This window comes from Plutella xylostella, chromosome 5 (assembly GCF_932276165.1).
Source record: "Plutella xylostella chromosome 5, ilPluXylo3.1, whole genome shotgun sequence".
Lineage (NCBI taxonomy): Eukaryota > Metazoa > Arthropoda > Insecta > Lepidoptera > Plutellidae > Plutella > Plutella xylostella.
Genome location: NC_063985.1, coordinates 1,904,365 through 1,930,949, shown reverse-complemented (window position 1 = coordinate 1,930,949; position 26,585 = coordinate 1,904,365). Strand labels below are relative to the sequence as shown.

Here is a 26,585-nt window from a genome sequence, read left to right as displayed (position 1 = left end):
GGGAGGTGTAGAGGTTTAAAATGAATAGGAGGGTCTTAGTTAACGTAATCCATTTATTTGATATTTACAGTAGGTACGATAGGTTCAATAGGGTGAGTGTTTGCGTACAAGTATTCAAATTAAATTAGGTTGCACACGTATTTCATTCTGAAAGGGGTTAGCTGGTTATTTTTAGCCATCGGTCGAAGTATCCGCTTACTATTTCCGTAATGTTTCTGAAAAACAAAACACATCGACATGTAAATGATAATTTAAAAAAACATCTCTATTTATACAACTATACAAATGATGTATCTACCTTATAGAGAATCTGGAGCTTAGGGGAATGTTTTTCTCTGGAAATAGTGCGTTGACGACCCTTGCAGCTGTCTGCTTCACTCCTTTTGATCTCCCCACCCATACTGGTGTACACTGGGATCTGAAAGACATAGGAAAGGAGAATTTAGTTAGACCATAAAATGTTGTTAATGTCTTCTCAATAACTGATTAAATAAGTAATTCTACTGGGTGTTGCAAAAAGGGTATACTATGCCGCATGGGTGACCCAGCAGCTTAGACACAATATCATAGCCACAAAGTGGCCAATGTAGGAATCATTTGGTCACTTTGTAAACTTTCCTAGTAAGGTGAAAACTCTAAAACCTCTAAAGGAGAGGCCCCATTGATGCGTTGCGTCGCGTCATCATCCCAAAGGACCAGTCCTAAAAATATACGACACCGTCAACGCCACGCACCAATGGGGCCTCGCCTCAAAACTCACGCTGCAGCAACTCGTTCAACCTGCGTCCGCAACACCTGGTCGAAGGCTTGCACCGCCCCGCTGAACGCGCCGCCGCCCGCCCCGCTCGCCGCCCACACCACGCGCCCGCCCGGCCGTAGGTAAACGCTTAATGCTTCTAGCGACTGCGGGGGAGGGATTAGTAGTGTTACTTTAAGAGGATTAGATAGCACAGTACAGGGATGCCCAATTTTCTGGCTTGAATCGATCTTTTGAATCGTAATGGATCGTAACACCGTGAATCGATTCTCAATCTAAATCGTATGGCTTTGAATCGATTAAATCGATCTTGGAAGATCGTATCTTAAAAACGTATTTAATAGATTCTTGATATAATAATCGTATGGCTTTGAATCGATATCGAAAGATCGTTATATTTTAAAAAATTATGACACAGTAAGCATGTAAGTTTTTTTTATTGTTATGACTAAAAGTTATGTAAGATTTCAAGCGTTTGCATTTGACTGCGCGCTGGAGCTAGCCTATTACGATTCAGCCCCTCAATGGGGAAGAAAACCGAGTGAAACTACTATCATAATCGAGTGTATCTGACTTAATCTGACTAATCAACTTATTGGAGAACAAAACAGTGACTGAACCAACCAATAAGAACTGGGGAGTTTCGTTTTCTGAAGATACGATTTTTTCATACGATCTTCTCTGCATACGATTCGATTTTCCTAAAGATCGCATGCCATTGAATCGATTCAAAAAATCGCTAGATCGTATTGCCGTGAATCGATCTTCCAAAAGATCGATTCAGATCGGGAATCGATCTTTTGGAAGATCGATCTACACAGTACAGTAAGTACCTACCTAAGTGTTGTAAAGGCGTAATTTATGGGGTTTGTCTTTCAGTTCAGGGTCAGTAGGTATGGCATGAGAGTGATCGTACTACCGAGATCTTTATTGCTGCTACAAGGCAACTCATAATAATACTGATGAACTTTTTGGGACACTGTGTCTTAAAGAGCTCATTTTTGGTTACTGCTATTCAAGTTTCATGCTGTCTTGTACTTCTGTAGGTGCGTAAATTAAATTGTGAGACATTGATGAATAATTAAACAAACAACCTTTAGATTCGCATAGACATCTTCTGACACTAATCCACAGAGGCCATCGATTCCGTCGGCTGCTGGCTCAGCCCCAACCACTATCAGTGCGTCCACTTGGTTCACTTTACTATTATTATTCAAATAAGTTATTTCACTATTCGCTAAACTTGTTACTTGGTTCGCTCCCTTTGAAACTGTAATGTTATTAGAGTTTATCCCACTCCTCGCTACGTTTGTGTCCCGGATCGCTTCGCTCGTCACCTCGTTGTTCGCTTCGCTTGTCGCATTCGCTCCGCATGTAACGCGGCAACCGTGCGCTCGCAATAGGCTCACTAACTCCCGGCCTAGCTCGCACGATGTATTGGAGATCTGTAAATGATTAATATGTACTTGTTATTATTTACTCGTTAGTGCCTATACCTACTTATGTGTGTTATGCTAATGTCCCTTTCAATTCTACACAAGGTAAAGTGTTAGTAGGACAGATGGTGAGTATGTTTACTTGTCTCATTTAATGATTGGTCTAAAATAGGCATTTTCTTAATGAGTTGAGTATGGCACATACTTTGGTAGGTACTTAATAAATATAGGTAGGTACTTATCAGTTAAGTGACCTAAGTGCGCGCCTACGCGGCGACTTATAGCAATGTTTCATTAGGCGTAGTAGATAAAATGATGCAAGTCCGAGACCGGATGGTCCCTGCGTTTTTAACATTAGGTGATTTTCTAAATATATCTCCTCTATTACGTGAGTTTAAGTCAAGGTGAAGGCTATTTTTGAGCACGATCATCTTTCACACTTCAGACGAGAGTCAAGGCTTTCCCATTGTAAATTGACACTACTTGTAGGTCACAGCACTTGTAGGCTTTAGTGTAAATAAGTACCTAATATTTTGTTTGAGTCACGAAGATTATTACGAGTGTAGGTCACAGAGGTAAAGTTAAGTGTTGGGTCTTCTTTAGTTACCTTAAATAATCTCTAGATTCTTGATCATGTACCTAAGTATGTAAGTGAGTAAATAATTTTCTGGCCCAGCTACGAACTTTAAGGGTTTCTGAAAATTTCAGTAAGTTAGTTCTGTATTCCCAAATAGTGGATCTAGCACCTAGTCCTGAAAATTCAGGTTGAGTAGACGGAGGTACCTACCTAATCGCTTTGTAAGATTGTTATTAAGTACTTAGAGTTGTATATGAAATCAATGGTAGTACTTAGGGTAACGTAACGTACCTTGGGACACTTGTACCTCGGGACATTGATTGTATTTTAAAAACTGGCTAAATAAACACATTAAAATTCTACCCTAGGCATAGTATTTTAGTCGCTTGGCAAAACTAGTGAGTCTCGTGATCATACCAGCATCTAGTGTGTGGTGAAGACAGTATGAAGTTTTTTGGAGTCAAAAGTAGCTTTTGTATAGTTTTTTGTGTTGCTTTATCTCATTGAGGCATGCTCAAAATAAAGACATGGATGTCACGTATAACTTTTCAGTTATTTAATTTTACGACATGGCAATTATCTGAAAGATTCCTATTAATTAAAAATAAAGATATTTATATTTTGGTTAAATATTGCTTTTTTGTACCTTGGGACACGATTAAATTTGTACCTTGGGACACTGTTTCCTATGGCTTTGTACTATGGAAAATGCAAACATCTAAATAACGCCTTATATCTCTGTTCTTATTAGTGCTCGAGTGAAACTAGACAGAAGAGAAATGCAGTAAATAAATAAGAACAGAGATATAAGGCGTTATTTAGAAGTTTGCATTTTCCATAGTATAAAGCTATAGGAAACAGTGTCCCAAGGTACAAACGTGTAACGTACCTTGGGACAAAACAAGCATTTTTACTTTTATCTTAATTTAACAAAATCTGGCCACACTAAAGCTTAAGCACAAATACTAGTCATAATAGATTATATATCCTACCGAATAAAGAAAATTTCACATTAATATCTTAGTTGTACGCTGCGATAGCTTCATTCAAAGTTGGGGTAGTCGAAAATGTCCCTAGGTACGTTACGTTACCCTAATAAATAAAGTAAAGGTCATATGATGTTGGATGTGCGTCTGTAGTTAGGAACCTAAGCAGTACGTTTTGAACGAAATATAATGACACCTTGCAACGATATTAGCACCTCTGTAAATAGGTACTTACCTACCATCATATGAAAAGGTACTACGTTATGTACCTATTCGGATTACAAAAACATGCAATGTTGTATCTGTAGGTAAGATGAATAAGGCTGATTTTAATGTAGTTTCCAATTTAATACAAAATATTAGCTCATCTTTGATTTGTCGGTAGATAATTATTTTACCTATGTAGGTTAATATTTGTAGGTAATTTGTGCGATGGTCTGGTAAATAACTTTATATGCGGCAATGCGGCGCTTGTAAGGACAAAATTATTGAAAACGATGTCATGTTATTTACGTTCTTATATCGTTATAAGTAGCCTTTATACTTATCTAGGTTATATGATTTATTGCACCGACGTCAGAGGATAATCTTCTCTGTTTGAGGTTTACTCTACCTTGACAAAAAACAAACAAACGTGACCTATCGTGCTATATGTATGTTTAAAACTACGAGATGGTCTTAGTAAGCACAGCAGAGCTCTGAAACTTCGTTTTCCGTAAATTAGAATAACCCCTACTGATGTGTTTCAACTATCAACATAGTAGGTACCAATTTACGCAGACTATCATTAAATTTTCCATTTATCATCACATTCATTATCATCATTGAATAATCGTACAATTAGATACTGTATTCTGAAACTGAGGCTCTCGATAAGTGAGCGGTCTCACTTTCAAACCCTTGGTTAACTTAAAAACGTTGTATTTGATGCGGGTTAACTATGTTATTTTTCGTGTATTTTGTTTGCAAACCTTCCCTATAGAAACAGTAGGTAAGTAGGGTAAGCGTTAATAATTTATGACCAAATAAGTATATACTTAAAGATAACATAGAACCTATCACGATTTTCTAACCTTCATTAATTACAAAACGCGATACCAAATCTGTGTAGGTACATAACACAAGTCTATACCTAGGCATAGTATGGGACATCTATGCCACTAATTGATACTTTTATAATGAACATTATGTACCTATACGTATGGGAGTAGGCATAATGGAATTTACCTGATCATGGAAGCATTAAGTTTAGGTATTTTAGGTATTAGGTACCCAGGTATATATTTATATTCTATACACAAACCTTTGGGATGATTTCAAAATGAGTTAATCCCGTGGACCCAGGTGGCTTGAATGAAGATAGACACTCGTAATGGTTAGTAAAACAATGGTAAAATTTCGTTTAGCCAGAGAGTGACCACCCTGACTCAACGATGGCACCATGAATTGGCATAATACTATAATCATACAGTGTACCTGTGTATTACTTTACTAGAATTACACATTTTACGACGAAATGACTGTCGTAATTTTGCTCTCTACTGGTGCTTTAACTAAATCATACCGACCATAATTATTATTGTGCACTTAACCAGATTTATAATATATTTCTTCCTACTTATGTAATCTGACTAATTATTTGTGTAACTATGGAATTGTTTGTTCCTGCAAGATATATTAAGTGTTTCATATAAAATAAAGTCCCGTAACTATATTCACGTTAACATGTACTTAAGTATAATAAGTACACTTTTGTACCTTGACGAAATAAAATTTCATATTAACTAACTCAATTAATTGTCAGTTTTTGAATTTATATCTTTGGAAGGTACAGTAGATTTATAGCGATGCCTGTAGGTATCTACAATTATTGTACATAAAATTCTTTTATATCTAAATAATAATCCAGATGAAGTATGTATTCGTTTTGTTTCTACTGAGAATGACCTTTATGTTATTAGAATGGACTAACACAATTATTTTCAAGGTATTCCAACTTCAACTCCGAACAAAATACATACCCGTGCACACCATAATGCAACTTTAATAGTAGATTTTTCGGCTATTTTATAGCTTTTATAATTGGCCATATTACATCTTATGAAATCTTTGATTTGGTACGTGTAATTGGATAGTTTATGGAAATCTTTTACGTGATTCAAGAAAATTATACCTAGGCAAGTTACGAATGTACGTACTTACCTATATTGAACATTTTAAGCTTACTTAGCAACTCGTCGACATTAATTTGTACCTACGTATCAACATGTGTGTGTGTACCTATGTGAAAGGTGGCCGGGAAACATCTAGAATATAGATACTAGCTGAGAAAAGGAGGGTGTGTCTAAACATACCACGACACTCTTGGGCGGCGGCAGCGCGGGCCCCCGGCGCGCCAGGCCCGCCAGCGCGGCGGCGGCGGCGCCCGCCAGCGCGCCTGTCTCCAGCGCCGACAGCACGCGCCACGCCAGCGCCCACCCGGGAGTCGAGGGTTCAGACATTGTGGATCTGTGGAGTGACGGAGTTGGTTTAGTGAAAAGATGTGGCATGAATGGGACACGCATAGCTTTGGAAGGGGCTATGCAAGTAATACATACGTATATGGTGGAAAAACTATTGAAAAGTATTGGTCAAGTTTGCAAGTTTATTTTTACCTTGTTATTTTGTGATGATATACTGCCAATGCCATAACAAAAAAGCATCAGGATGAAGCATAAAATTATGAATATTTAGATATTACTATATATAATAATATAAATATTAAAACCACTCTAATAACATGAGCACGATTTGTTCAATAATAATACTTTCTTCATATAAAAGAATTCAACGGGATGCGCAAGTTTTTTTGGTAGCTCTAGCAAAAATAATAATATGTATTATAAGTATACATAATCAATAAGTTGAACATGTAAGACGCATGGTTAGCCATTCTCCAGATTATGTACCTACAAAGTATATAAGTACAATATACATTGTCTGGTACACACACAATTTGATAGTCGTAGTAATTTACATGACTTTTGACCGATATGTACTAATTCACATACCACACAATTGTTTCATAGTAAGTTAATGGGTAGGTTTCTTATGTTAGGGTCGTATTGTTTATTATTCTCATCAAACGTAGGTATAATTTCTTATGTAGAGGTACATACCTACTCATATACTTATTTATAAACATTTGCATATTGTACTATTTAATGTACCTACCTACCTAATAGTATTTTACATAAGTATACAATACTCTTTATTTGCACCAAAAATATAAAAATACATAAGTAAAGTATACAAACTTAAAAAGAAATCAGTTCAATATGGCAGCCTTATTGCTTTTAGCAATCCCATATTGTGGCCATAGTATAGCAATGGGCAAAGCATCACGATTTAATATAATTTTGTGTAAATTGAAAATGCCAAGATGACAGCCTCTTTGATTTAAATGCAACCTCTCTGCGGCCCTACCCCAATCCAATTTAATAAGATGTACCTACTTACTTACAATGATGTAAAACGTAGCATTGTATAACACGGGGCAACGTTTCGTAACATTTTAAAAATAAACCCGGTTTGTGAGTCAACTTTAATTTCAACAACAAAAAATAAACAGGTTTCAGAGCGTGGTATCTTTGAATCACTTAATGTTGAAATGCTGGACCAACGCTGAGACGCCGAAAAGTGGCTTAATTCTTAATTTCGACATTATAATGTAATAATTGCAAGCTATGTATACATAATATAATATAATAAGGGGCCCATCCATACTACGATTGCGGTTTTTAAATGCAGTTGTAAGGGTAGGAGGACTTCCTATTTGAATCAAAGTTAGTAGGTAATACCCTAATACCTAACATTAACATGGTAGATACAGTAAAATTGTTGAGGCTAACAAAATGATCCTGTAATACCGTTAAACCATCGTTAATTTGAAGTACAGCCACAGACAATTCTGTGTGTCGCCAGCCTAACGTGACAAATATCGCAGCCGCAGCTTCCTTCCGATGCGTACATTTGAAAGGAAGCCCTCATGTCCTCAGTGGAAGGAGCAGCCGGGGTCAAGGCAAACGCTGCCACTTGAATCTCCTTTTATTGACGGTAGTTAGAATAATACCTCCCATTTGCTAAGTCCTCATTAAAATTTGTAGGAACATACGTTTTGTGTATTTAAGCATGCAGCTCATCTTTTTAGGGCTACCTATTACCTCCTATGTATTGTATGTAGAGAAAAAGGTGGCACTAGTTTCTGTACTGATAAAATTATGCATTACCTACACATTCTCATCCATTTCTTCAAATAATAATTCCATATATTCTGCTCTACATTATTCATTTCTTCAGGTACCTGCTTACCCAATAACTTAGAAAATTATATACTTACTGCATAATTATATAAGTACCTACGCAATGTATTTTCCCTCTGACTACGGACAAGTTCCAATGTGGTGGGTAATACCCCCCAACTCAAGTAAGTATATCTAGAATCATATAAGTATATCATTCTTGTAGTAGCTGCGTGTTGTTTGTTTCATGCCATAATAAATCCCAAGTACGAATAAATTTATTCTGATATGTGACGTGAAAAAACGGGTTCATTATAAGTAGGTATGTTATGTAGTTACATAATATTGTACTTATTGTGCCGTCCTTCGCGGGCCGCTGCACACTAAATACTGTAACCATAGACTATAATAATGCTATAACTCTACACTTTATTTTAAAATTAAGTTTAGCAGTGCACCCTTGGGAAATCATATATTGTAGGTACCTACAGTGAATAGTAGGTACCTATTTCGTACGCAGTTCAATCAAAGTAGATAGATAAGAAAAGAGATGGCTTATGATTTTGATCGGTAAATAGGTCATCTGTAAGCTCTCTCTTCTCTCCTAAACTAAGTACTTAGGTACCTACATCAAAATGCTAACATGAACTACTTAGGTACCAGTGGTGACACCCTGTCTGTATAAACATTAACATCAAGAGTAAGTGGAGAATCTAATAAGAATCTCGATATTATGAATTAACGACTAATGAAGTTATTCAAGAATTCGCCTAGGTAATACTTGTAACCCTAATCTAGAGTCTGATCATAACGAACAGGTTTCCAGTTAGGTTCCGAGCTCAATGCCGCAAGCTTGGATAATATGGATGTAGGGACCGGTTGCACGCTCCTTTTATTTATTCATGTATTTTAACGTAAGGTTAAACGTGAAACTCAAACAATTTTGAGGTCACATGTTTTGTAGGTGTAACTTTAACTGCAAGGGAATGCAAGGTACTAACTAAGTTCTCATATCATTTATGTTCTTGGAAATATAACGTAAAGGAGTTTTGAAAGTTTTATTCTTATTTTTTATATTTATTTTTTATTATATATGTTACTGTAAAAGCCCGAACAACGGTAAATCCTAGGATTTACCAGTAAATCTTAGGATTTACCAACATGAGTTGGAAAATGTAAGGATTTGTGAAAATGGGTCATTTTTTTCGGGCTTTTACCATTAGAATTTGGTAAATGCTAGGTTTTACCACTGACATCTAGTAAAAGTTGGTTTTGGGAATAAAACAAAGATTAATTATTACCTATTCATTTATTTCAATCAAAAACTTAAATTATTTTCTTTCAGAATTTATATTATTTTTTATGAACAGTCATTTTAAAACCTTGAAATCAACATAATTATTTTAACAATGTGTAATAATCATATATTTTTTCATTTTGTAATTATTATCCACCTCTAAATTATTTCCTAAATAGTTAAAATTAAAACTATCAAAATGTCTTTTCAAAAACATAACAGAATCGATATTATATATTTTTTTTGTTAATTATTGGCATTTATTAGTAGGTACAGAAATATACTTGTTGAAAACAAATTAGCTTGTAACTTAACCAAATAAATTGAGAAAAAAACAAAAGATAATTACCTACTTATTATTAAAGATAGGTAGCTAGGTTAAAAAAAAATTAATAAGGGATGGAAGGAAGGGTTTCGATCTAGTCCACCACGCTGGCCTAGTGCGGGTTGGTGGACCCCAACACAAGCAAGCTTGTGCTGAGCGAGTTGTCGGGTAAGTGGGCAACCCGACTGTCAGACGTTTTCAAGCCGCCCGAAGGCCTCTGACTAGGCTTTACGACTGCTGCCGAAGCAGCAACCGGGACCCACGGCTTAACGTGCCGTCCGAAGCACGAAAGCATCCAGAAAAGAACCACTTGAAATCGGTCACCCATCCAATGGCTGACCATGCTGGTTGTTGCTAAACCTCAGTTATCAGTTACGATCACTGAAGCCCGCTCGACTACGGACGCTTTTTTCGACTACGGAGGTTATAAGTTATAACCTGGCTTTTTCAACATTTACCGTGCCTTAATGTAAATCCTAAGATTTACCAAGTGAATAGTGGTAAAAGTGCGAATCGCAAAATCTTTCGGGCTTTTACCATGAAGAGTTGGTAAATCTTAGGGTTTACGCGTAAATTTTAGGATTTACCGTTATTCGGGCTTTTACAGTAACATATATATAACTTTTATTTTTTTTCGTTTTATATGAAATTTTTAAGCTAAACCAAACTGTCGTGCTACCGATATAGAGGTACCACCTAACATAAATCTAGTTATTTTATTTGTTGCTACGAGTACATACCTACATAGCTAGATTCATGATTAGCTAAGTTTTACAACATTTCCTAGGTTTAAGAAATCTATGTAGATCTAGTTAGCAGGTGGACAGACTCGTTCCCGTTTATTATTGCAGACCAACTTTACTGTTATGTCACTTTATTCGATAGTATGACTCAACTCAATTAGTTTTCAGTTTCTAAATAGGATAAATAACTGCACAAAACCATACAACAACGGGTACTTAACAACATTATGGTGCTGCAAATAAATTATTTAAAAAAATTAATGATCTCTCTTTAGTTTTTATATTTATGTTAGTGCTTAGCAGTGCCGAAATATTGGTACTTATACAATAACTCATATTATGTATTTGCAAAGTTACATTGCACCGACAAATAATCTTCGATAGGTTTAAGGGACTTACAGTTTAAATATAACGTCGAAGCAAATACAATTTGCAATACCTTTACTCACTATGATGTTGATAGAGGTACTGTTGTATTTAACTTTTCGGACAGTTAACTTACGGATAGTTTCCCTAAGGGTAGGTAACCATTGACCTAGCTAGGTACTTTCATATTTTATTATAATAGTTGGAATCGCATTTTTTTTTCATTTAAGTAATCATTTTTTGTTGTTAATGCAAGCATGGACAGAAATAATATTTAAGTAAGTACGTACCCAGGTAGCACACTGGCTGATTAGATGTCGAACCTGCCTCTTATTTAAGTGTAAAAACGTCATATAAGATGTTTAATGGTTTTCGTATCTTCCATAGGCTGTTATAACGCTTTGAAATAAGTTAGTTAAAAAATGGTTGGTAAAAGGTACATCTAAAATACGTAATTAAGCTATGGGCTGTATACGAGTTCATATTTAGTGTTTTATAACGTTTTTTGCTGTTGAATGGCTGAAAAATATTATTTTATAACGCCAGCTGGTTAACAGTACGGACCAGTGGTGTTCTAACGCTAAAAGCTGGTGTATCATCTTGAATGCATCTTCTATCAAGCCTTTACACTACTTGTGGTTTATTTTAAAACCAATAGCCAGACGGCTGGTTAAAACTGTAAAAGAAATACTTTAAACAACCTGCAGCTGCTTAAAATACGTCAAAGTATAATCTTATTACTCTTGAAGCTGTAAACGTGTATCGAATCGTTTATTTTAACAGTTTGGGTTGCAAAGCTGTTTTGTGTAATTTTACAAGTGTCTTATAATTCTTATAGAAACTAAGTGTCATTTATGCGTACTATTATAAAGATTATCACATCCCGGTAAACCCCCATGAAACTTGTTGCTCTTGATGACTCCCTTTTACAGCTTTTATTCCCAACATTACTATAATCTTTTTTTAAGACTGTATATTAGGTCAAGCGCGAGCAGAAAATATTAATAACGGGTGTTCCGTAGAAATAGTTTTAAAAGCTCCTCTTTTACCTCTTCTCCATACCTACCTACCTATTTAAATTAAATTATATTAAAATAAAACCAAATTATACTTTGATGAACACTTTTATTATTTATTAACTACATTTCAAAAATGATGTAATTAGGGTACTTAATCGGTAATTATTCAAAGCATATCACAGGATATTTTAAAATTCCTTTGTTCTCTCACTGGTTGGGGACAGTACACAGTTTAGCTTTACTATCTTCAAAAGCTTTCAGAATTTTGATCGACATCGCATGAGTGAGCTGAAAAAAATAGGCAATTAGTAAGGTAATGTATTATTCCGTTAACGTCATACTAAGCATGAAAGTTACACTTATTTAAATAATAATAAAAATAGTTAATTAATTTGTATTATTTTTACGAGTACATCATTATCACTGCTTTATAGAAATTAATTTTTTTTATTTAAAATACGAGTTAAGCTTTTTGTTATAAGTAACACTATTCTTAATTAAAATTAAGGCGGTTTCTGGTTCAATCAAACATTTCTTTATAGGTTATATTTTAGCAATGCTAGTATTTTCTATATTTAATGATACCGGGTAAACGGATTTCATTATTTGCCAGAGGAGCCCCAATATGCTGCATAAAGTAATTGCTGAAATACGATATACCTCCTTAGTCATAAGAACTGCGTATCCCAAAACCTTGTAAAAACTAAAAGTGTAAATGAAAGTATCTTATGCAGAACATAAGCAACCTGTGGCTGATTATTGGTATTCTTTTCGGCAAATAGAATCACAAGATCTTTTTTCAACGAATTAAGCTGAAAACCTTATGGACGCCATAACTAACCTAAAAAATATAGTTTATATCAAATTTTAAAGCCTAAATTCTGCAAAAATACACATTTATTTCAAATAATAACTATGTCTCAATTTAAAATAAGTTCGTAAAAGGGTATTTTATATGATTAAAAGTAAAAAAATACCAAATGATTTTTCAGTCGAAATTTATTTACACATTTCTTTCAATATAATTAAATAATTCTAAAGGCGCATCAATTATTTGTTATTAATTCATATAAACTACACGATAAAGTTGCACTCGCAATCTGAATCCGAACTTATTATTATATTCACTCGTTCAACTTACCGTAACTCCAAAAACAATATTTTATTCAAAATGGATGCACTGTTAAATAATATCAACTTCTTTCTTTTTCTTGTTATGACGTGACGTCTTTGGAAATATTTTAAAAATAATAAATATTTTCATATGGAAAGCTGCAAAATAAGTTGTAATTGGATACCGCGTACGTCAAAAGCTGCACAAGGGCTGGATATGATAATCTTAAGCAGAATGAAACGTTTAGGAAGAGTTTATTGCAGCTTTAATTAAGCCTTTTTTAACGTAAACCACAGCCAATTTTCAGCTATTATAATACCGCAGGCTGGTTAATTTGGGGCCCTTTTTGGCTGAAACAGAGCCACTACAGCTATAATACAGCCAATTTTAATACTATATTGCAGCATTGGTATTCTTATACAGCACTTGTTCAGCGCTTAAGCAGCAATTTTGTGCTACCTGGGTAGTACATAACTTAATTAGTTCTAAGAAAAACGTTAGCTGTAAACCTTCAGACAAAGTTCAAGACAACAACCTTTTTTTTCTTCATAGTTAATAATAACTCGTAGAGTAGGTAGGTAATAAAGAAAATGAATGATAATGTGTTAGAAAAACCAGTAGTTAGAAGTAAATATCCTCTCGCGCTAGGAACCGTCGCTGATGGGCGAGCGACCTTCGATCAAACATCAGACGAACAGTGATGCATTCAATTTTGTCTTAAGTATAAGTACTTACCTATGTTTATTGGGTCTTTTGTGTTTTTGTTACTTGACTACTAAGGCCCAAATTCACCATTGTAGAATAAGGATGTTCGGAGAATAAGTTGACGTATGAAGTATGAAGTCGGTTACACTCAAGTAAATAGACGACTTATTCTCTTCGAAACCGAGACTAATTAAATTACTTACCTACTACAATACATAACAAGAAAAAAATACAATAATTCTTATAAGCATTTACTTATGTAGAAGCTGGTAGCTACGTTTATGTATACTTATGTATAATTATGTAGAATGTACGTAAAAATTTACTTATATACATACATACTACCTAAATAAGATTAATTTAGTAAAGACGAGATGTCCAAATAAATGTAGAGCAAATTGGTCTAACCTTTTCAATAATCCATTATCACCGAGCGGACAGTCACACACTGACAAGTATTTGAACAAGTTTGCTGTAAATGGTCATTTTGAGCTTAATAAAATTTCACGTAAAACACAAACACACGAGACAGCCAAAGGAAAAAACTTTTTTAACTTTTTAAAACAAAAAGCGCGGGAAGCCGCAACGGTTTATTCAGGTTTATTCGATGTATTGACAGGAGTGCGTTCGGAAAGGCAACCTGCGAGCGTGTGCTGTGCAGTCAAACTCACTCAAGTGAAAAACAACACTGGCCGCCGAGAAAAAAACAAGAGGCTCCATTAACCTCGCCTAGTGAAGCTTTAACTTCTAGTTAGTTATGTAGTTAGATGGTGCTGATGCTGACTTTGATCTTTGATGATAACGTGATATCAAGATAGGTACCAGAGTCCATGGTATAATCGATCACTAGAGTACTAGAAATCGAGTCCGCGTAGTTCTAAGTAGATAGTAGTAGTAGAGTAGAGTTAGGTATAGGTAGATATGTAGGTGCTTCCCAAAAGTCGTAGAACTAACGAAAGGTTTTGAAATGGACCCCTGAGTCACCCCTTTTTGGCTTCCAATAACACTTTGGGTAGCAGCTAACTATCACCAATCGGAAGTTAAAAAATCTATAGAATTGGCTAGATTTTGTCAATAGCAACTTGCATCATAAAATATAAAGATGTCACAGGAAAAATTGCGAAATAAATTGTTCCAAGTTTACGTGAAACTCGTTGATAATGAAAATATAGTTCCGCTGCTGGGCAGGGTAGCCTAATTACACAAACTTCTTCAATGTTGGCAGTTTCTACTTGAAAGTGCAACGAGTGGCAAAACAATGGAGTACCTCGTAACCATTTACGAAACTAGTTATAGGGCTTTATTTATAAAATGTAACACGGGGTAACGCCCACGTACCACGTAACTTACTGTAGGTACGTTGCTGCAAACTTAGTAAATGCTTGCTTGTACAACTAGGAAGGTTAACTTCGATTCACGAAGGAGGAACAATACTTTCTGAAAATGTTTTTAGTATAATTATATCAAGGTCAGCTTTCGTACACCAGCAATCTGTAGGTACGTAGTTAGAACAATATGCATGGAAAACGTGGAAATGCGTCAATTCAATAGGCAGTGACAGTGTCAGCAATTTGAGTCTAAATTACGCAGCAATGGCGGCACTTAGCTGCAGCTACCTGATAATTTGTATCCACGCAACACTCAGTACCAGCGGATGGTGGATTATTACGTGAATAATGCCTATTGCCTACCTACTTTGCTTGGGAAAGCCTATAAAACAACGGAAAGCCATAGCCGTAAAAATTAATTGAAGCAATATTTTTTGTGTATTTTTTAAATTCGTCGTTTTGGGTCTGTGCCGCTGCTGCACTAACCAACGACTCTATCACTTACCGATTGCATGACAGCTCTCATTCATAAGTTTACGAGAAGCTAGAGGCGCCGAAGCGCCTCTTCATACCGAACGCCCAATTACCATAGACCATAACGCCGTGTACCTACTACCAAACCGGCGCGGCGGGCGGCCGCCGAGTGTAGACATGTATGTGAACCACAGATGTGAACTTTCACACTATGCCTACCGAAGGTCATGGCCATTCGCTATGGTATCCGGATCTTATGAGCATAATAGTACAGAATAAGAGTGCTCTTATTGTGTACTATCATCATATTTTAAGTTCGGGCCAAAGAGGGGGAATCTTACTTAACTATGAACTATTATTTAGTCTATTTACTATTGAGTGTTGACTATCGGCTGTTTTATGTGTTCTTTATGGATGATCGTTTGCTGTCAAGGTGTTGTGGTTAGTTGAGGGCCGATACAAACAGTTGTTTGCATATGTACCTATTTTTAGTGCCTGTTAGTTAATTACCCAGTGAAGGCTGTTGCTTGCAGCAGTCGTTAACCAAATACCTACTTACGATTTGCTGATTGGAAATCTTAAGGTCAACATTATGGTTCAAGACGACGCGTAGGCGCGGCATTCGAATCCCGACTGGAAGATATTTTTTTAACATGGACAGGTACTTTGATTTGCAGGAAAATGTTTGGACCAACTATCCACTGAGGCAGTATATCGTGAGCGTGTGTACGGTGGCCTGCGCCTAAAAGTATACAGGCGGAGTTTTTAAAATAGCGATCCCTGATGATGAAGGGACTAGGTATACATCTGTTATAAATCCGGGGACGTGTTGTGTGTGATGTGTGTAGCAGTGGTGTTTACGTGGATGTGCTTGAGCAGCATGTGAGCTTGAGATCGCTATTTTAAAAACTCCGCCTGTATACTTTTAGGCGCAGGCCACCGTACTACTAGATGGCAGCTCTCCTGCACTACGATTTCGATTATTTCTTTTCCTATGAATGAGGAAAAAAACTATTATGTAACACTTACTCAGACTTTTATTTCATCGTGCTTACAATTAATGTAGGTATGTTGTTACAACACCTTATGACACTGAGGACAGCTCATTATTTTGACTCTAGAACAAGTTAAAAGGTATTTTAGTATTCTCTAAAGTATAAGATATTGGATATTCATACAACAAGTAAACCAGGCAATTTTAGATAATACCTAATTAGATTATAATTCATTGATACTTTAATACTGTACATGGCTACTTGTATTATTGAGGAAATCCATGCTGTAACAATTTTGAAACTGGACATATAGGCATACTTCAAGCCTTGGCACAAGGATACTTAAAAAATATATTTAATTTTAGTTTTTACAAAAAAAAGTGACTTACCGCTTAGCGGCCTGTTCAAATCCATTCATAAAGATCAATTATGTTAGGCTATTTTTGGTATAAGATGGTCAAAGCTTTCTTCAGTGAAATGGTATACAATACAAACTGCTTATCTTGATCTTTTGAAATAAAAATGAATGATTTGCTCGATGTATGAGATGCTTTCGGCATATTTCAGTCTATTATCCAATTTAAATACCTTGTCTACCTTTGTATAGAATAATAAACTTCAGCTTCAAAATTTACCGGAATGTTAACAATATTATAGTCATAAGCTAAGTTTCTGCATTCTCATCTTCCTCTTCACTCCCACTGCTGCTCTCTTCCTCGCTGGACTCCTCCTCGCTGCCTTCACTTGAGTCATCATCGGAGTTGTCTCCTCGAGCTGCTTTCTTCGCCATCATCTCTTTGAACTGTCTCACGGTAATCTTACGAGGCATGATCTCTCGCAGGAAGTCTAATGTGTCATCCTCCTGGACTATATCAGCTATGTTCTTGTACTCCAGTATGTTGGCTTTACCAGTTTTGAAAGCTCTTTTTGCCAGATCCATTACAAATAATTCCTGAAATCACAAGTGAAAATCTGATTTTGGAAACCGCCGCACCGGTCAGTTGGCCGGAAATAAAATATTATGTACTTAAAAGTGTTCATTGACATGTAGTAGTGAATAAATATTGATCAGTAAAGTGATAAATTTCCGTTTATTTTGGGCAATTATAAATTATTGCTAAATTGCTATCATAGGTTATATTTCTTACCGTTACTTTAGTGACTAAAAACAGAGGTTCAGGCCCAACGGCTTCCACATCAGGGGAACTTTTCATTATAGTCTTTACTCTAGATAGTGGTAAATGTAAATCTTTGGGTTTAGGAGTCAGAGGCTCTTTTTGTGGAGTAGACATGACTCTCGTTTCTTCGTAAAATGTAAATCACAACACACAATCGCAAAAATAAACAAAACAAAGCAAAATTTTGCAAAGTGCCGCGCTGCCTGCCTGTCACTCCTGTCAGTGTCAGGTATTTATTAACAAAGTATCCTGTGGTCAGTGTACTCTATACTCATAGGTACTACAGATTTTTGAAATTATTATTCTGAGTTTAGTTTGTAGGACTCGTATCAATAATCAAAATAAATTCCATCTAGCGGCCAACAGATAAACAAAAAAATAAGCTCTATCTAGCGGCTAGTGGTGGAACTAAGAAAAACCTTTGTACACTACAAACTAACGCTACTTTTCGTATTACTCTGCCATTATAAAGTAACGAAGTCTATTACTTTCGATCCGGCTACATTTTATAGGCAACAATCAAGTAGCTAATAGCGCGACACAGGTGTATAAACCGTTAGTAGGCAGCTATTAGCAGACATGATTTTATGATCAATATGAATTAGTCAGAGGTATACTTGTCTATTAGTCATGAAATTCATCTTAAAAGTACCCATAGATACTGATTGGGTGCTTGGTAAGTACCTTACCTAGTAAATAAGAAATAAATGTTTAGCTGATTCATATAAAAATACTTAAGGGAATCGTATCCGTGAGCTTTGGTAATAAATCAAACACAAAAATGGTCTTAACACTAGCTGTCTTTATTTTCCATTTCCTTATAGAAAATACATTTGTATGGCTAGTGGGCCAACCGCAGCCGCCCGCCGGCGATCAGATGCCGGTGACTAGAGTCAGGTCGCGGGGCCCGACCGCACTTCCAATACTTACGTACGTGAAACGATAAATTATAATAGAAAAATACTGTTGTCGCGAGATCGCTTACAGGGACTTCTCGATCTTGATGAGCTCGGCGATGCCGTCGTACATCTCCTTGACGGCGTCGTACTCGGTGAGCCCCATGCGGCGCTTGTTGGAGATGTCGTACACGCCGCCCTCGGCCTCCGTGTGCTCGCCGCGGGTGCCGCGCACCTGCAGGTGGTACTTGGACGCCACCTCCTCCAGCTTGGTCTTGTCGGCGGCCAGCTTGGGCAGCTTGATGTGCACAGAGGCGCGCACGGTGGTGCCCAGGTTGGTGGGGCAGAAGGTCAGGAAACCGAGACGGTCGTGGTGCGAGAACGGCACGCGCTTCTCAATGTCGTTGACGGCGGCCACCAGCCTGGCGTACACGGCCTTCAGGTCACCACCCATCTGCATGGAGATCAGGCGGAGGTGGTCCTCCTCGTTGCACCACACCAGGAAGGTCTTGTTCTCGTTGTGGAAGATACCACGTCCAGAGGGCCAGAAGCGGCAAGCGTTGGCAGCCTGCAGGAAACGGTCTCCCTCCTTGAACAGGAAGTGGTCGTCGATCAGCTTCTGCTGGGTCTCCTTGGACATGCCGGTGAGGGGGTAGAAGGTACCCTTCAGCTCGCCTTCGAGTCCGGACAGGGTGGCGGCGACCTTCTCCTCCATCTCCTTGTACTGGGCCTCGGTCAGGCAGGGGTTGAAGGGGTAGCCCTCCATGGAACGTCCACAACGCACACGGGTGGAGACAATGAACTCGCCAGCGGCGTCCAAGTTTCCGAGGGTCTCAACATCACCCCAGTTCTTGGGGGGGTGGGTGTCAGTCTTCTTGAAGCCGGTGTGGTAGTCCTCGATGATGGGGTCGAACAGGTCAGCGAACACACTGTACGCCTCGGCGTCAGGGGCATAGATTCCAACACCAGAGTCCAAGTTCTCCACACCTGGAAGGGTTAAGGTTAAAAAGTTAAATTGATGACTCAGCAATGAATAAACATCATAACCGTTTAATGAGAATTAATTGAGACTGAACAAACATCTTAATCATGTAGCTGTAGACTTCATACACAATAGAAGATAGGTAATGTGACCAGTAATTATTCTGTGGTAATAGGAAACCTTTCACGAATTTTATTACATAATGCATGGAAGTTGACATTGCTATAGCTAGGTACCGACCTGACTGAATGCAGTCTAAAAGGGTGGAGCCGAAGGAAGTCTTCTTGTTCTTGAGAGCGTCGAACACTTCCCTGGTCAGGTACTTCTTCAGCAGTGACTTGGAGTCAGAGGCGGCCAGCTTGCTGAAGCCAGCCTCCAATTTCTCAAGAGTTGCAGCGTCCACCATTGCTCCGGCTTTTCTGTAATTAGAAAAAGAAGATTTACAAATGTTACATACCGCATGATTAACATAATACTTTATAAAGTTTCTAACGCTTTTAAAGCAGCACATGTTGCCCTGGAACACATTTTGGTGAATTTAATGGAAAACAAAGATAGTTAGAATCAAGTTGGCCTAAAATAAGTGCATTCACTTTTCACAATTTGACAATGACAAAATAGAAGATGGATGCCAAACTGCCAAAATGCAAAATGGAGAATGGAGGCTTGCACTGTTTTATTTTTAATTTGGGAAAACCGGAAATGCAATTACGGAAGTTTCAAGATGATGGCAAAAATCGATAGTGTTGTGCAATACTGACCGGAAGTCATTTATAATCATATTCAATAGTACAATAAGCTTAAAGCAAATTGTAAAATTTACTAGATTTTTATTGACTACCCCCTTTTACTTTACTAAAAGACTGAGTAAGTATATAACGTAAGAATGATCTTATTTTTTTTATTTTACACAAGTAATAAAATAACAAACGCGTAAGTAAGAATTAAAGTTCATATTGAATAAAAAATACACGAAAGTTTGCTACGAACCGTCTGATGAGGTAATATACCAAAACAGCACCACCGCATACCACAACTGGAATTGTGATTTTAAGTTTGTAATTCATATTGAGAAACTTTTTCAAACACCGTGGCTATTATCTTCTTAGGTTAACCGAGTACTGGAATGGAAGTGCTTTGCGGACTGCCGGAATTGAAATGTTTTCGAACACACCCAAGAAACCACTCAGTTTGTGGAAAAATTACGTAATTTCCAGAGGTCGCTTTGACCGACACGCGCAAGTCGAACGGATGTGTCAGCTCACTGCGCAACGGAGCCGAGCTTCGCGCAGCGCAGACGTACCTCCCACTCGAGCTCTAGGAGACCGGCAAGCAAGAACAGCTATTGGACTCTTGTTACCCATTTACACTCATTATTATACAAAGAGGTGCTCCAATAATTACGCTGTATCGTCGGATTACAGTATCATAAGCTGATGCTTATCGCGGATATGTTTTCCACGAATGACATCATAATGAAATATGACTGTCCGAACATAGTCAGAACAGAATAGATGCAACACATTTTTATTGTATGAATCATAATTTAAGTTACAATTAATTAACGTTACTTTATTAACCCACTTTAATTAAGAACCGACAACTATATGAATCTACGTCCGAAATTACCTTCAATTTGTTAACATTACTGTCAAAATACCTTAAATATGACATTAATCTGCAAAAACCCATCTTAAATTAATGTGGTTCCACGATCACGATACTAATCAAAATTGAGAAAAACAGTGTTGTAATCTTTAAAACACTATTGAAACCTGATCACACTAAATACTGCACAGATCACGAAACACGGGAGATGAGGCTGCTGGTCAGCGAATTACGTACCCGTCGGCCTCGTCCACCGGTTTGTTTTCCTTGTTTTCTTTCGTTGCACAGCCACCCATTTTCACAAATAAGTACTATCCAAACTAGCCGCTAAAACATGCACAAACGCTCAAAAACTACAGCTTAAAAATAAATGGAATGGAGGATTCTAAATGCAATGATGGAATGCTATTTTGTCTAAATGAATGTATCGGAGCCGGGAGCCGGGAGTGGCGAGGGTGAGGGTCGATCGATGCGCGACACGCGGTACGCAGCACGCACGCCTGTCTCCTTCCCGCCCTTCGGGAACTCGCTTCAAAACTTTTTGGAGGGAGTTTTAGAACTCTGCGCCGCCGGTTATCTTTACGAGTTGCAATAGAACTTTAAATGCAAATTGTAACTATTGTCCCTAGATTGATATCACCTTATCAGTAAACGCACTTGTTATCTTCGCACATCAAACGGTATAAGTTGTCACACGATAACTTTTGTAAAAGTAGCCGCGATACTATTGTTTTTCGCAAAGTTGATGGAGGAGGCCGGATACACGAATTAGATCAGATTAAAGTGACCACTGCTTACCTTACGCTTGTACAACCGTTAGAGTCGACTGCGAGGTGCAGAATGGTCGCTGTGTGGGAGCGCGCGGAACGTTAAGCCCGAGCCCTCCTCCCCGCACCCGCCCCCGGTTCTTCCTTCCTCCGACAACCTTGGCCTTGCTGCGGCGATGCCGGCTCAACTACCCGTACATTGCTCGCCAGAGTCGCCAGCCAGCAGAAACTCATTTCGAGCCTGAACCTGAAGTTATCTATTATCTATAATATGACACAAAAGTGGGTAAGTACCTATTAAAAAAGAAACGAGTAAAATATTATATTTTAATATTATAAAAAATATAAGAAGAAATCAATGCTCCTACAATAGTTACGGTTTAATTTAGAGTGTTCCAGCAGCAATTTTTTTTATTAAGTAGGTAGTAGTAGGTACGCAGCTATCATATTTATTTGTCATTAACAAAAATATTGTATAATTGATTTTGCAATGTTTTGACACATATTTGCTTGGGCAGATACTAGTTTTAATACTTTAGGAAACATGCTAAGTATTATAAATATAAAATTATCCTGCATTAGGAATGTATTGGTTTTAATTTTATTGCTCGTAAAAACAATCGATCGATTATGTTTCTTTTTGTGACGTCATGCAATTATGGGACTTCACTCATGGCACGCTATCAAATAAAATAGGTGGGATTTTCAAAATAGAAAGTTGCCAGTTCGTTTTCAGCTGGATGAGTTCCAATATCACTATCGCGTTCATGCCAATGTCAAGTTTGTTATTTTTTACTTTGTTGCATAAATATCGTTGCTATTGCTAATCTATTAGAACTCTATCTAGTGTAGATAGATTGATTATGTAATCGCTCGATGTTGTATCTGTGGGTAATAGTGTACGTGTAGGGGAGACCGGGGACAAAAGTAACAGCGGGTAGAAAGTAACAAAGACTCTGTGGACTTCCTCAATAGCCTTAACGTCCCAAGCTACAGCTGGTAGTAAGCATGCGATGCCCTCCGCGCATGATATCATTTTCCGCGCCCGTGCCGCGGTGCAAGATTGTTTTAGTGAGCATTTTGTGATTTTACACACCAAAAGATTTTTTTTTGGTGTTTATTCATTTAGTGTTTACGTAGAATTAAGATGCCAAGAACCATATGACTATTTGTTCATTGATTCATTATAAGATTGTCTGTAGCATGTCATAAATTGTTTTCGAATAACACGTGCTGCTTTAAAGTTATGTCGCCTAATATTTCAAAAATGGGGATGGGTACAAAAGTAACAGCTCGCGGCAGGACAAAAGTAACGAATTACTTACGTAAGTTTGCCATGTCACATTATAAATTTTTATTTTTTGTTGTTTTGATTAGATATTTGTGTCATAATTGTATATTATGGCACAAATAAAACAAGTTCTTATCAGTTAGTCAGTTTAAATGATGGATCTCATTTACAGTTTATATTAAGAAGTTTTTTTTTGTTTTGTCAATAAGTCATAAGTTTTTTTTAGTTTCGATAGTTTTTTAAGAAGTTTTCTTAACTAAATAATTTGATTGTTTTTTTTTGTTCTTTCTTTTGAATCGTATTTATAACATTGGGCAGAATTTATGGGTTGTTACTTTCGACCCATGCCTTGTTACTTTCGTCCTGACCATGGGGACGAAAGTAACGATTTCCCTTTTTTTTTGAGGCCTTAGAAATGCTAAAATTCTAGATGTATTAAGTAAAGTAATAATGGATATTTGTAGACTATATACGAAAGTTTTATGTGACTATATTTATTTTATCGTAAATGTTATTTATAACGAGAAATCAGACAGAAGATGCAAACTGTTACTTTTGTCCCCGGTCTCCCCTACATAGACCTACACACTGTATTATGCTGCTGCTGCTGCAATGCAGATGATCGATGCTCTGAGTTCCGAGACCATATATTTCTGAATGTAAAAGTCTGTAAAAGTACCAACCCAATCATTATGTAAGTTACCTATAAATAAATCAATAATATAGAATTATTTAATTACTTATTATTTTATTACTTACTGCTTATGTATTTTTTACTTATAACAAGTTATAACATTACAACATTACCAAGTCTGTTGACCCCTGAACCATCTGTTCTGTGCATGAATGAACCAGGGTGTCCTTGAGACGGCGGCCTTGACCTACCATACAGGATTAACAAACGAACGCGGCACGCGGCGAGAAGCCATAAAAACACCCTCGCTTGACTTACTTCCCTAGGGCCTAGCTGTATTTCTTAAACGAGTATAGTTTTTATTTTGCGATTATGTTTTCAGGCCTGGCAAACACGGGTTCCCTACCTATATTGATAAAACACGAAACAACTACGCAAAACTTTTTTGTCAACTTATTATTATATAAAAATAGCTTAGCTAAAATTAAATTTTAATGTCTAATGTAAGTGTACCATACCCGTAACATCGTATAGTTGGCGTTGTTCTATGGTAAGTAGCTAGCTCTTTAGAACCATAAGTAGGTAGGTAAGTAGACAGTTTATGTAATAGAGGAAAGTGTTAAATGATTAAAACCATTGCTCTCGGCCTGTTTTCATTCATAACTTCTGACGTACGGCCGTTATTTTTAAATGCTGCCGCTGATTATGCATGTATTGTACATATACCTGCCTACCTAGTGTAAAAACAAGCGTTTTTCGGCAGGCCTTGGCATTGGCAGTGAAGAAGCAATGAAGTGTGCCAATTTTAGACTCAACGTTGTAGCTCGGGCAAGTCGGTAGTGCCTGTGAGCTACCTCTTTCAAAGTAAGTACTTACTTACCTATGGAAGCTCAATTTAAGGACAATAACACATAATTTTGACTTGTTCCTTAATTTTGCTCCGCTGAACTGTAAATCCATCATTGTAACTAACAAAAGCAGATCCTATCCTATTGGGTAGGTACATTTTCTTATTCAACTTATGAACGAAGGTTTTCCAAGAGAAACCACAGTCAGGTTATACTGACTGTGACTTCCACACCTGAGAACGTCAAGAGGCAGAACTTGAGTATGACATGCAATTCGGCTAGCTAGATTTACTCAAATGAGAAACTGGGCCTGAGCCTCTCTAAATCTGCAGAATTGATAAGAGCGATGAGATTTTCTATATTTTTCCGCTCCGCTCCCGAAGTCCCGACCTTGGCTCGGCTATTTCTCGCGGCAGTGGAGCGGACAATGTCAGTGCCAGGGGGGTTACTACCAAAGTTGAAACGAACGAGAGCTGCCATGCTATCGGAACGCTTAAAACAACGCGATACGGTTGTGGTTAGCGCAGAATTCCGAAGCTTAACAACAAAACTGCTACGCTAATCTACGACTCTATCCCTATGCATTACCTGTATCGATTGCGTGACAATTCTGGTTCGTTAATTCGTCGATTTAGAGATTTTATAGAGTAACCCAGAAGACCTCTTGATGGTTTACAGTCTGCGTTTACAGTTGCTACTCTTGCCACGCCCACTTAATGACTGTTTTTCTAAGTTAAATAGGTACTGTTTATCCACATTCATGTAAGCACCGATACAAAGATAGATAAAATAATAGATATGAAACCTATGCGATAAGCCACATAGACAAACGTCTGACTAGGGAAGAAATAACAGTGAATTTTCAGGACTTCATGAGAAAGAGTCAGCGAACTATAGTTCACTGGTAGGAGTCGTGGTGGTGTAGCGAATAAGGTCGACTACCTACCATTCGTGAAGCCGTGGGTTCGAATCCTGCCAACCACCAATGAGTTCTTTAGAAATAATGTTTTTAAGTAAGTACCTATATACTTTCACCAAAGGTTAACTGGTAGAAAATGCTGCTAGCATTAAGTTCGCCTTTGTACCAATTTATTTTGTGCAATAAAGAATTTAATAATAATAATACTTACTACAAAGTTACGACGACGATTGATATCGAACGACGATAAATAACACAAGTGTCACAAACACAAACATAAGTACCTACCCTACTACATAATCCGGTACCTACCTATTGTAGGTAGGAATGGAAGCAGTTGTTACTTACGTGGCGTTATCTAGTCTCATGACCAAGTACAGGCTACAAAGAGATAGCAAGACGACTCCAAGTGCGCTCCGTCGAAGTATCGTGTTGGTCCTTCGTCCTGACGACATGACTCCGTGGAAACTTCGAGAAATTCACTTTCGCACAACTGTCACCGAGTTTTGGCGATAATAACGATAATGTTATGATAAGCAATGCTATAATGTTACGATTTTTGATAGCTTAATTTCGATAATCAAGTAGGTAGAATGGTCGTTGGACCACCTGCCATGCTATCATACCGTTTTAAGAGGGTAGGAAGTAAAAAGTACCTTTCTGTGTTACCTACTTACTAAAACGTAAAACATTGCTTTTATCATTGATTGCACCTAGTTGGTCATAGGATATAATAGTTTATCATTTTGCTAACCGTTGTACGTACTTACCCAAAAATGTCTTGTTCTCATAGGTTCTCCACACCACAGCTATCAGATTGCAGATGACATTATCTTATCATTGTACCTACCTAGGTACCCTATCTAAGGTTTCAGTGAGTAATACAAATATCACAATATACCTATCTACAAAGATAGAGAGCAGGGGCAGGCCTGAAGATCTATGCTAATGTTATTTGCCTTATTTTGTAGTCACCAGTAGTGGTCAAATACCTATGTCCACCATATTTTGATATAAGTACCTAAGCAATTAACTTAAGGTCCAAACTAGGAATCTTTCA

General features: G+C 37.3%; 3 protein-coding genes across 9 annotated transcripts; all 3 read right to left on the bottom strand.

Moving 5' to 3' along the window:
• Window positions 1-35: 35 nt before the first annotated feature.
• On the bottom strand, window positions 36-14,292 carry LOC105390217. Its single transcript, XM_048633353.1, has 6 exons — window positions 14,014-14,292; window positions 6,111-6,264; window positions 1,852-2,202; window positions 761-903; window positions 299-418; window positions 36-215 (listed from the first exon to the last, which is right to left on the bottom strand). The coding sequence occupies exons 2-6, from the start codon at window positions 6,255-6,257 to the stop codon at window positions 158-160; spliced, it is 819 nt and encodes a 272-aa protein (XP_048489310.1). The 5' UTR covers window positions 6,258-6,264; window positions 14,014-14,292; the 3' UTR covers window positions 36-157.
• A 2,134-nt stretch (window positions 14,293-16,426) lies between these two features.
• Window positions 16,427-17,804, bottom strand: LOC105390216 (chromatin accessibility complex 16kD protein). Of its 2 annotated transcripts, XR_007268283.1 has the most exons (3): window positions 17,551-17,804; window positions 16,792-17,354; window positions 16,427-16,524 (listed from the first exon to the last, which is right to left on the bottom strand). XR_007268283.1 is itself a non-coding variant. In XM_048633357.1 (2 exons), the coding sequence occupies exons 1-2, from the start codon at window positions 17,692-17,694 to the stop codon at window positions 17,067-17,069; spliced, it is 432 nt and encodes a 143-aa protein (XP_048489314.1). In that variant the 5' UTR covers window positions 17,695-17,804; the 3' UTR covers window positions 16,427-17,066. The 2 variants fall into 2 exon arrangements, 1 of the variants encoding a protein (XP_048489314.1); XM_048633357.1 differs by having other exon boundaries at window positions 16,427-17,354.
• Window positions 17,805-18,362: 558 nt separating this feature from the next.
• Window positions 18,363-22,020, bottom strand: LOC105390215 (arginine kinase). Of its 6 annotated transcripts, none has more exons than XM_011561488.3 (3): window positions 21,865-22,020; window positions 19,699-19,877; window positions 18,363-19,463 (listed from the first exon to the last, which is right to left on the bottom strand). In XM_011561488.3, exons 2-3 carry the CDS (start codon window positions 19,862-19,864, stop codon window positions 18,562-18,564), a joined length of 1,068 nt encoding a protein of 355 aa, XP_011559790.2. In that variant the 5' UTR covers window positions 19,865-19,877; window positions 21,865-22,020; the 3' UTR covers window positions 18,363-18,561.
• Between the last annotated feature and the right edge of the window lie 4,565 nt (window positions 22,021-26,585).

What these genes read in the sequence shown, in the direction of transcription:
- LOC105390215 (XM_011561484.3), bottom strand. Translation starts at nt 20,525, where the DNA reads ATGAATTACAAACTTAAAATCACAATTCCAGTTGTGGTATGCGGTGGT. An exon ending in GTATATTACCTCATCAGACG is followed by an intron (nt 19,878 to 20,448) that starts GTTCGTAGCAAA and finishes TTCTAATTACAG; the next exon opens with AAAAGCCGGAGCAATGGTGG. An exon ending in TTTAGACTGCATTCAGTCAG is followed by an intron (nt 19,464 to 19,698) that starts GTCGGTACCTAG and finishes TAACCCTTCCAG; the next exon opens with GTGTGGAGAACTTGGACTCT.
- LOC105390217 (XM_048633353.1), bottom strand. Translation starts at nt 6,257, where the DNA reads ATGTCTGAACCCTCGACTCCCGGGTGGGCGCTGGCGTGGCGCGTGCTG. An exon ending in ATGTCTATGCGAATCTAAAG is followed by an intron (nt 904 to 1,851) that starts GTTGTTTGTTTA and finishes CCTCCCCCGCAG; the next exon opens with TCGCTAGAAGCATTAAGCGT. An exon ending in AGCTCCAGATTCTCTATAAG is followed by an intron (nt 216 to 298) that starts GTAGATACATCA and finishes TTTGTTTTTCAG; the next exon opens with AAACATTACGGAAATAGTAA.
- LOC105390216 (XM_048633357.1), bottom strand. Translation starts at nt 17,694, where the DNA reads ATGTCTACTCCACAAAAAGAGCCTCTGACTCCTAAACCCAAAGATTTA. An exon ending in TTTTAGTCACTAAAGTAACG is followed by an intron (nt 17,355 to 17,550) that starts GTAAGAAATATA and finishes TTGTGATTTCAG; the next exon opens with GAATTATTTGTAATGGATCT.